Source organism: Nelumbo nucifera, chromosome 4 (genome assembly GCF_055504915.1).
Source record: "Nelumbo nucifera cultivar China Antique chromosome 4, China Antique-T2T, whole genome shotgun sequence".
Lineage (NCBI taxonomy): Eukaryota > Viridiplantae > Streptophyta > Magnoliopsida > Proteales > Nelumbonaceae > Nelumbo > Nelumbo nucifera.
The window spans coordinates 24,541,120-24,552,375 of record NC_142652.1 but is presented as its reverse complement, the minus strand read 5'-3'; the positions used below and the strand labels follow the sequence as shown (position 1 = coordinate 24,552,375).

The 11,256-nt window shown below is 37.2% G+C and overlaps 1 protein-coding gene across 1 annotated transcript; it reads right to left on the bottom strand.

Annotated features, from left to right (window-relative positions):
• Positions 1–4,159: 4,159 nt before the first annotated feature.
• Positions 4,160–9,175, bottom strand: LOC104603054 (coiled-coil protein (DUF572)). The gene is made up of 7 exons (XM_010266983.3): positions 9,017–9,175; positions 7,957–8,019; positions 6,607–6,686; positions 5,610–5,718; positions 5,129–5,288; positions 4,875–5,038; positions 4,160–4,780 (listed from the first exon to the last, which is right to left on the bottom strand). The coding sequence occupies exons 1-7, from the start codon at positions 9,017–9,019 to the stop codon at positions 4,430–4,432; spliced, it is 930 nt and encodes a 309-aa protein (XP_010265285.1). The 5' UTR covers positions 9,020–9,175; the 3' UTR covers positions 4,160–4,429.
• Between the last annotated feature and the right edge of the window lie 2,081 nt (positions 9,176–11,256).

The window sequence follows — 11,256 nt, the reverse complement described above, 5'->3', positions numbered from 1 at the left end:
ACTCCTTAACTTATATGCCCTGGCCACATTCGGTTTTTGTGAATAAGTTTCAGCAATACTATATATTTCCTTAGTTGAATTCATCCATAAATAATGTTGACTAATTTGTGGTTGCATTGAGTTCACTAACCATCCAATAACAGTATAATTCTCTTGCATCCATTTCTCATAAGATGGATCATCTTCCGGGGGTGCTTTCTCTCTCCCGGAGATATACTCCCACTTGCCTCTACTACAAAGATGTATTTTTACTGACTGTGACCATGCTAGATAGTTAGTTCCATCGAGCTTGACTGTGGTCACAGCCAATAGCGAGTCTACGGGTGCTCCCGGAACCTGTCCAGATTTTGTGCTACACTTATTTTCAACTCCCGAGATATCCATCTTCCTCAAATAGCTCCAGAAGAACTTCAAATAGCTTCAAATGATAAAAAAGGAAGACAGAGAAAAATCAGACACCAAGTACCAACCTCTATGAAGTCATATCTGCCACCTGCGTCTCACCCAGAACCCGGGAGAAATAAGAAAACAGCAGCCGCTCCCTGTAGGCTTCACAAAACACCACAAGGCTTGGATCAATCTTCAAGATAAAGAGGAAGAACTCCCTTAGTCACTAAGTGCCAAGGTGAAGCTCCCTGTGGGGCCCGCAATCAGAATTCTCCAGTCGATTAGGGTTTTGGGCAAAAAACTCTTGGGGCTGTCAGAATGATGACCAAGACAGCACCCTTTTCTCCAAAAAAACCACTAACAACTGGGCTGAATAGTTTCTTCAATCACTCATTTGATTCAGCTCTCCATACACACCGTGTATGGGAAAAAAAAGGAAGAAAAGAGAAGAAAAGAGCCCGTTCTGATACCAAGAAGAAAAACAGTCCAAAAGAATGTGAGGACTGATTTTAAGAGTTGTGAAAAAGGATTAGATATCAGCAGCAAAGAGAGAAGAAGAAGAAGAAGTTGGTGGCAATAGGGTTTTGGGAGAATGGTTAATCAAACATTACTCCCTTCCCTAATCCTTTTCATTAAAAAATAATTTACAGAGTTTTGGTATTTATAGAGAGGCCTTTAATTGGGCGATTAACTTAATTAAGCATAAACATAAAGAAACATAAAAGGCCCATTAGTTAAAGGCCCATTAACAAAAGAAACAGAAACATAAATAAATAAGAACATCCTATGGGCCATTCGGCCCATTCTCTCTACAAATATCAAATATTTTTTTGTTGTTTAACCATAGTTCCTTTTTTATTGTCCCAATATGAATATCATTCATCAAGTACTTTGGCCCTTTCACTTTACCAACACTGATGGAGATGGGAAAGCTAATGTTTTAGGTTGAAAGAAACACTTTCTGTCCTGGCATGAGACATTGGGGACCATTGCTAGGGATCACCCGATGACCACTGGAGGTCAAAGCATCAGTCTAAAGATCGCCAATGGTTTACAAATGAAGCTTACACCCTATGCCTTAAGGCTTTATAGTTCCAAGAAAATGGAATGCCTTGTGTCATGCTTGTTGTCTGATAACACTGGTGTAGAAGCCTTATGGCCATTTGCAATTCATTAGCTTATTGCTTTGGAATAATTTGATGACTTTCAGGAGAGTAGATTCCTAAGCAATTTGGATAACCTCATCTATGGAAACATACTTAAAAATTTCCAGATCGTGACACTTAAAAGAATTTCTTGGGATGGAGTCATTAAGGCATTCTTTAGAGGGCGTGGATTCCAAAGTAATTATGCTGACCTCATCTATGGCACAGTCTTGAAAATTTCTACTGACTTCTAGAAATGCTTGTGGTGAAGTTATTAAGGAGCTATTTATCAAGAGTTGCCAAAATTACCAAAGCAGAGTTCAAAGTGATTGTTGTGTCGGTCTTTTTTGTAATTCATTTAGCGCTAGTGTGACTAACTTCTTTTCATCTATTGCATGTTTGCAAATTTGTCAGTTCCTTGGCATGTCAGCTAAATTTCATTTATGACATGAGTTATGATCATGGTAATAGTACAACTAAAGGTATTTTTTAAAAAGCAACCACATTTTTAAGTTTGATGAGATTAGATTGTTCTAAAAGTGATCAAGTAGGGTGGGCATTTTCTTTGGTAATTGAGTTCTTATAGATTCACCGACAATCAACTTTCTTTTTATTCTCTTTACAGGCAATACAGGTGGAAGTCATAAACTGAATGACTTGAACATTCAAGCTGATGCATCTGGAGATGATGAGGATGACATAGATTGGGAGAAAGGTTAACATATGCTTTGGTATTCCACCTACAAGTTTGTCATGGAAGTTAGATGTGGTGCCAGGACTCCATGGGTACAGAACTGAAGGCACTGTATTTGGGGTCGGAAAAGCATGGGAGATAGGGATAAGGAAGTTGGTGGTTGAAGGAGATTCGAAGGTGATCATAATTTGGCTGAAAGACAGTGATAAGGGTTCTGTGGTACTTCAGGAATGAGATTAAAAAGTTAAAGATTTTCAAAAGATTTGCTGATGGTTCTGTAGTGGGTTTCTAGATCAGCAAACAGCCTAGCTTATCATTTTGCTAAACACGGTGTCAATAGAGGTAATTGCTTTTGGGCTCAGTTGTAACTGTAAGAAAAGGATTCTGTTGTCCTAAGATCATGGGGTAGTCGAGGCTACTCAGAATATTTGTATATTTCTCTTCTGATTTAATAAAAGTCCTCATTCTGTTGCTGATCAAAATTTAAGAAAAAATGTGGTGCCAGAGGGCAGGCCTTTCACAGCGTGCACTTAGCACTTCACCCTCTAAAAATCTCATGATTTATGCAACTGCTGTAGCTTTAAAGCTTTAGCGTGCACTTAGCACTTCACCTTTGTCTTCGTGTTGCATGAGTTGCTTATTTGTTGCTGACTGGGGATGTACCGAAGTTACCGAAGCATTAAGATTTCTGATGACAGATACACAGACCGTGTGAAAAGCAAAATGAGATGGTTATATCCTGGATGCCATGTGAAGGTGATCGGATGGGAGGAGTTCCTGTGTGAGGATGTGACATAATTGGGCTCTTGAAGAGAGTATGCGGAGGCATTTGCCTACGGTTAGGTGTCGTAACTCGTAAGTAGTGATTGGATTATACCTGAGGTTTTAATCGTCCCAGCGGGCCTATTCGGCTATTTTGGACCCTTTGGAAACAGATATATGTAGTAGCAAGATGTATGAACTATGAAGAAGATTTTACGAATTTGAAAATATGTTCCCAACTTCAATAGACGGCATTTAAACCCCCTTTGCACATGCTCTTGTTTTTCATGGTCTGTATAAAGGAATCAATGGACTTTGCCACATGGCTGGTGATGTCGGACTGAAACATTATCTTATGAACAATTTGGAGAAGCCCTTCTGGGTATGGACTACCAACTATGCTGCCATCTTTTAGATGCCAATATTTTGTCCACTAAACTCACCTATGGGTTTGGCACTTTATTTTTCACCTCTTGTTGAAATTCAACATTGATGGTAACTTTTCTGTATTTCTTTGTAACAAGTATTTAGTATGTGTTCGGCGTTTATTGAAAAAATACCAACACATCAGCATCACATAGGCATTAGCGTTTATTGCATATGAAGTAAAATAAAACAACTGTTTGATTTCACTGTTTATCAAATAAACTGTAAAAAATTGATGTCTTGATTTTTGTGCATAAAATATTTGGAGAAATGCCAAATTCTTATTTTCCCCAACGTCCTGACATTTCTTGAAACCAATAATGGGTATCAACCTGAGGTGGAGAATAAAAAACGTTTAAAGTAAAAAAATATAAATAAACAGCCAGTCATAAACGTATACGGAACCAAACACCCTCTTAATCTCTAACGAAAGGTGCCAACAGGCTAGTTGAGGTCTCCTACAGCCCCATGAAGCAAAAGAAAAAAATTAAAAGAAGTTAAATCTCAAACATTCGCCCAGCACGTGTGTTGATTCCCCATCTCAATTTAGTGATTTCGTACCGGTAATTCTGTATTTTTGCTTTGTACTTCTGATCCAGGTCAAGATGGAGAAGGTTTGCTTCAGGTAGGCCAGCCAATTTGAGACCCCACAGACCTTGTGACCTATTGAATCCCGGATTGTTGGAACTTGGAACTTGGAATTGCCTTCACGTTTAGACTGGCCTGACCGCCTGAACGAAGAGAATGAAGGGAAAAAAATCCGCTCTCGTTATTTTCTAGCCAAAATATACAAACAAATGAATCGAAAGCTTTCCCGGTTCCTTCCCCTTCCCCCCCTGTGCATGTCATACACTCAATACATATAAAACCTGTCGTGTTACAAGCTCCAACAGGCCTATTCATCAGTTGGGGGGCAGAAACAGCAAGACTAACTCACAAATCCTGGTGGAAACCACCTATTCTGCGATTATGACCTTGAGGTGCATAATAATCTTCATGAAACACGAAATGATGCTTATGCATGTCTTGCAGCCACAAACTTTCCCTTCTGCAAGGTGGATGCTGTAGAACTGGGAACTTTAGACCACGGTGAAGGCTTGAACCCCCCTGTCAGCAAGTTGGATGCTGCAACTGCCTTTATTTTCCTCCTCTTAGCCTCGAGCTCTAATCTCTTTTTCCCTGATTGGGGGAAAATTGAAGCAGAATTTATTGCCGCACGCTTTTCTTTCTTGTTCCCTTCAAATTTGGAAGAGAATTTCACACGTGCAGCTATAGAAGCATCTTCTTCTGATTTTGGAAGTAGACGTATTCCCAGGCCCATTTTCCTAGAGACAGTCTCCTCTTCAGCAACCCTTTTCTTCTGATTCTGAATGAATCATAAATTGAAGTCAAATTACTATTACCATTATTAAAAAAAGGCAATGACAAAGGAAAAGTAGCCCAGTGAAACATGTTCATACCCTTAACTGAGCACGAAGGGTCTTGTTAAGTGCATAGTCATCTGAATGCCTGGCATCAGATACCCGTTGAAGCCGCACTAATACCGGTTCAGCCTCTTTCTTCTTCTGCAAATCTTCTTCCTGGTGCTCTAGACGATAAAATGGATCTGAAAGCTTGCCTCTTTCTGAAACATGAAACATTCAATGAAATTAGCAATCAGCAGAACAAAGTTTACAACCCAATAAGTGTCAAATTCTTTGATGTCAAAGCCAACCTTCATCAGCTGGGAGTGCAAATGTTTCTGCATCCTCAATGTCAAACTCCTCTGTCTTGCGCTGTGCCCCGCTAATGATCACATACTCGCAGTTTTTAGGGTCTGTCTGGATAACAATTTCATGTTTGCAGCATGCTGATTTCATGGAAAAGCTCCATATCTGAAGAAGACGAGTAGAAGTTACATTATTAACCTAGTTCCAGCAACATGAAAGAAATCCCCTCTGACTTGGATCAATATATGGTCAATAAGTTATTGGCAACAAAAAATGGTAGAGATGGTTAATTTATGGTTGGATGCTTGGGTAGCGCCATGATTGATCCTCTAACTTCGGGTTCGCTAAGGGATTGGTAAAAAATTCAAAGGGCCAAGCACCCTATGTATGTCAAAAATCACCAAAATGCCATATGCATAACTATTCAACATACATATGCAACATGTCACATGTTATGATCCTTGGTGCACAAGCAACCTCTTATACCTTTGTAGAATAATAGTTTCCCACTTGCTTTTTCTCTGCATTGAACCTTACACCCTTTGCAATCATAGAATTGCATCCACCACACCATACATTGAAGGGCATCTCGAACCTGAAACAAATGATTTTGACCTGGGTTAGACATCATGATAAAGCATCCCTTCAACACAGTAAACATGCACGTGAAATGTGGTTCCTCCTTAAGGCGCATCTCTTATATGATTTAAGGCCAGCCAAAAAATGGTTACAGGACAATGTATACTTTTAAGTTCCCTTTGATGGGGGAAGAATGGGTGTACTGCTATGCCTTCATAAATACTTTTAATCTCGTTACTCAATAGATTTCTTTTATTAGATGTTGCTGAATAGATTTAGATAGTGTGACAACAGAAACTACTTTTAGAAAGTAATAGGAACTTCTAAGAGTCATTTTAAGGAAGAAAATTTGTATCAACAATTCAACAATATTAGTAACATCCTTCAAAACCCTAATTGCATCTGGGCGTCAAGAGTTAGTCTGGCAATGATTTAGCTCCAAAGACCCACTATGTCAAAAGGTTTATGCACAAAATTATATTGCTAAATCTTTCAATCTTCTAAAGATCTTGTAATTTGGGCTGTGTTTGGTTTGAAGGAAAAGGTAGGGAAAGGAAGGGAAAGGTATGGAAACCGATTCAAGGTTTGTATAGGTTTCCCTACCTTTTCCTTCAAACCAAACACAGCCTTAGTGAATTAGAAATACAAATATAGATATGATGCAATTTTTCATACTCAATTAACTCAACCTTAATCCCAACCATTTAGGGTTGGACAAAGCCACATATTCTGTTACATTAAGTCCTTAATCATTTCTTACCATTTACCAACTTTTTATCTATTAACATGAAATATATCCATGGAGATGCATGGATTGGGTGTATCATCAAGTGCAACAAAACAACAAAGTCAATTTTGAGATAAAAACAAGTAAATACTTTATAAAGTATGTATAACTCCATACCTTATAATTAAAATGCCCTGGTCTATCTTTCTTGCTCTCTCCCTCAAAGCATGTTGCCCATGAAACTTGTTCAAAGAACCCTGAAAAGGAAAGAAATGTGAGATTCCAGAATACCAAAATATAAAATCAAAAGCTTTCACTTATATAATGTTAGAATCAGTGTTTTAAAAGGCGTGGGAGGCGTACGCCTAGAGGCGCGCCTCCAGGTGAGGTGTTGATACCTCTGAGGCGTGCTAGAGGCGTACACCTCATGCACCCATAGTTGTCAAGGCGGGTGCCTAGGCGACAAGGCACCCTTTGAGGCTCGCCTCGCCTAATCGCCAAGCAGTTTTCTACTTCTTACTATAAAATACTTTTTTATTCATTCTTTTTTGATTTTATAATTATAAAATAGACATTATTAAACTAAAATAATCGTTTTGTGTGTTTATATACTAATTTCTTTTAATTATTTTCTTATTTATTAGGGTTTAATCAACACAAACATTGCTAAATGCTGTATTGAACCCTCAAAGACTTAAAAACCTGAACCAATAAGTACAAAAGAACTTAAAATTTTAACTAATCAGCACATTTTCCTCTTCCATATATTCTTCTTCTACTTCTTCTTCTTCTACTACTACTACTACTACCAATACTTTTTATTTTTTTTCTTTTCCTATAACAAATTAAGCCCCTATATTTTTTGAATTTTATTTTCCTTCTTCCTTTTCTTCTCATGAATAATTATTAAAGAAATATGGTTACGATACCTAGGGAACTACCCTAGGATCTATGTTTTTAACATAAAAAAAATCCATCGCCTAGGTGACAAGGTGCCCCCCAATCGCCTAACCTCGCCTTGGCGCCTTGAAAACTATGCATGTGCCTCATGCAAACCTCATATAAAAAGACAAAAAAAGAGGAAAGGAACGGAAAAGAAAAGGGAAGGGAAAGAAAAAGAAAGAGAAGAAAAAAAAAGAGAAAATGAAAGAAAAGAAAAGGAAATGGAAGGGAAGGGAAGGGAAGAAAAGATAAGGGGAAAGAAAGTGGTCTGCCCCCGACCCCTTTGCTCGCTCGCCTCCGCTTCGATAAGACCCCCCTTTCAACTAGTGTTATGCATCTTTATTCTTCTTAATATAAAAGATTTTTATTAAAAATAAAGAAAAAATGAGATCCCCCTTCCTTTTCTTCCTCCTCCCCTTCTTCCCCCTTCTTCCTCTTGAGGCTTACACCTCCTTGTGCTCGGGAGGCTTACGCCTCTTACGTTCTGAATTATGCTTTACGCCTCTAGGTAGTGGAACGCCTCGCATCACGCCTCCGTGTTTTAAAACATTGGTTAGAATAAAGTAACACGAACTTCATATTTACCTGCTTTGGAGTCCATTCTGGAGGATAGTAAAAATTGTCTGCTCTAGCAGCTGCAAGGGAAGACTGCAATAAACCAAACAAAGAAACTTGAGTAATCAAAAGGAGAATAAAAATAGAAGGGGAAATATATGAAGGATGTCTAACAAGATACTAGAATAAACACTTCTACCGCTATAAATGATAATGAAAATTAACATCTAGGTTTGCTCCTTTCATATAAGAAAGCAAAACCATACCTAGTTAAACTTCAAACTCTTCCACTAAAGGAACTTGAAAAATATCAAACTATATGTTTACCCCTTATTATAAGGATGTGCCGGTGCAAATTTTAGACCAGAATCTTAGGCTCAGTTTGGAAAGAGTACAAATGCAACTATGTACAGTACAAATACATACAAAATATAAGGTTTTGCACTCTACATATTTGCATTTGTATTCCTTCCAAACTGAGACTTAATGACATGCTAGTAACTTGATTCCCAAGGAAATAATTTCCTCGCAGGCGTTAAGGTCCCAATTAGTGGAAAAGAAAACGCACAAGAGTGTTTGTAATTCATTGATTCATTCCCAATATATGATCATAGGTAAGAATTCTATATCATCTTGTTTCGTACACGAAAAAAGAAAAAAAAAAGTCCAACTAGCATCATCAAATCATTGCAGTAGTAATTTGGTAAAACTATTTTATCCCTAACAGTTTTTCTTCAACAGCGCAAATAATTCCGTTAAATCTATTGTGGGAAACTGAGGAATCTGAACATTCTAAGATCAACATTAGACTGTTAGAGAAAACAACAAGGAATTTATATTCGACCAAAGACGATACAATCACTTCAAACGATTCCCCAATAAGGACGATCTTTATAAAAAAAAAACAAAAAAAAATCGGAAAATGGTCGATCATCATAAACCCTTAATTTCACCAGTTAAACCAGAACATCTTTTGCAATTATTCACATAAAAAGGAGACAAAGTTGAGAAACCGAGATCTAATGAAACCCTAATTTCATCAAATTGCATGAAAAAGAATAAACCGATTCAAGAACTTCAAATCGCTTACCATTTTTTATTGTTCAAAATAGGACCGACTAGCGAGTTCTACAACCAGAGAACGTTTCGGTTTGTGTTGAAATGAAGACTGAAAGCTTTCGATGGATCGTCTGGATCGTCCTGATCTCGTTGGCGCGTACCCTGCGCGGCGAAATTTAGGTTTTCGGGCAATTCTCTTAAATTATAGTGTTATAGGAAATCGACTTACTCACCCTTATTGTTTAAAACTTCTTTTAAATACCCTACGTTTTAGAAAATTGATTTTTTCACCCTTACAATTGATTAAATCTTTGGGTAATTTCCTGAAACCTCCTCTTAAATTTTTGGTTGTTGTTGAAACCTCTGTTGAAGTTTTATAATTACTATAACCTCCCCTAAGCTTTCATTTTTTCAGTAAACCTCTGTTGGGTAATTTCCTTTCAGTAAAATCTTCTAGGTATAAAATGTCCAAAATACCTATGTAGTTTCTTTTAACAAAAGTGTTTATTTTCATTTTTTCTTCATACAAATCACTACCCCAAACCCTTCCAATCTGTTCAGAAAAAAAACACTTTCAATCTCTTTTCTGAAATTAATTTATTTTTCAAATTTGCCCTTCATTTCAATTGCTCAAAGGTAAAAAGCTATAATTTTAAATTCTCTTTGTTTTTGTTGTTCATAAAGTTTGCATTATTTTTTTCATAGAAACCAACCTCAATGGTACTGCATGGGTATAAAGGGAGTCTAATTGCAATTGTATCATAAAGTTTACGGAGAAGTATGGATAGGCCCAATGTAGATTTATGATTTCCACTGCAGAGTTATAAACATTCAAAATGTCAAAATCCCCCACTCTACATACCAATGCCCGCTCGTGAATTGTCATCAATTCCGAGCTAGCACCCACTCTAACTATACTTTGGGCCTAAAAATTTTGACCCTGGGCTGAATTGTCATTCTCCCTAAAGTTTAGGGGAGGTGGTTGCAATTACTAGACTTAAGGGAAAGTTTTAGTAAGAGTGCAAATTTAATAATCTATTAATTTTTAAAGAAAAACAAGTAAGATCAAATCAGATCCGAAGATTTGATAGGATTTGAATTCAGATCAAGTCCTACCAGATCTTATCGAATCCGACATTAGGGGTGTACAATCGGTTGGTTTGGTTTGATTCAATTAGAGCCAAAGACCCAACCGACTATTTGATTTGACCATCTCTCCCAACTGAACCATATTGGATTATAATTTAAAACCAAACCGACCCTAACCGAATTCAATTCGATTTTGTTTTTTGTTCGAATGATTAATGAACAATTAGCTTATTTATCTATTAATCTTTAGTCTAGCTTTTAATGAACAATTAATACAACTATAGTTATTTAATGAACGATTGAATAGCTAATTATTAAAGCAATTATACTCATTCTTCACAAACAATTAATGATTGATTAATATTTAGTCTAAGTTTTAATACTCTAGTTGCTTAGAATCTCTAGACTATTTAATTAACTATTATTAATTAAAAGCTGGAATAGGCCCAACCTCTCAAAGCACAATGGGGAATTGTGAATGTTGAGGGTTAGTGGTGGTTGGCACCGACGTGGGTAGAGCCCAAGGTTCAAAGTATCAGCCTGTATCAGTACTTTTTTAAAAATTTTATTTATTTTTCTTTGAAAACCGATTTAGAGGGGTCGATTTAAGGCTGGCTGCCCTCTGAACCAGTGTCTGGCATGATACAACCCCTGGAGGGGCGTATTGGAAAGCCATTGGCACGATATGTATCGGCCAATACGGGCCGATACTTTGAACCTTGGTAGAGGCAAAAGCAAAGGGAGAGGAAAAAATGGTGATTGGTAAGCAACAAAGACGGGAAAGGGAATGTGAAGATTAGGTATGTGTTTGGTATAGCTTCCGTTTATTAATTAAACGTTTGTACTTGATTTATCTTCAAAACTGAAAAAAAATATTTAATAAACTGTTTATTGATAAATAGGTGTCATTAGGTTTCATTAGGCACTACATCAACTAAATAGTGAATGTTTGCTCAACCGTTGGGGGAAGCATTAAAATGAAGCTTCCCAACAGTTGATATGCACATAAATCAAAACCAACTTCTGTAAATACCTATGCGTATGGATGAACATGATGGGATAAATGTTGATTTGGCGATGACACAGTGGCATTTATCAAAACGCGTATCATGAAACGCTCACAAAACTAAACATGTGCTGGATTAGGTTAAGGTTTTAGAGAAAAGGGTAATGAAAAGAAAA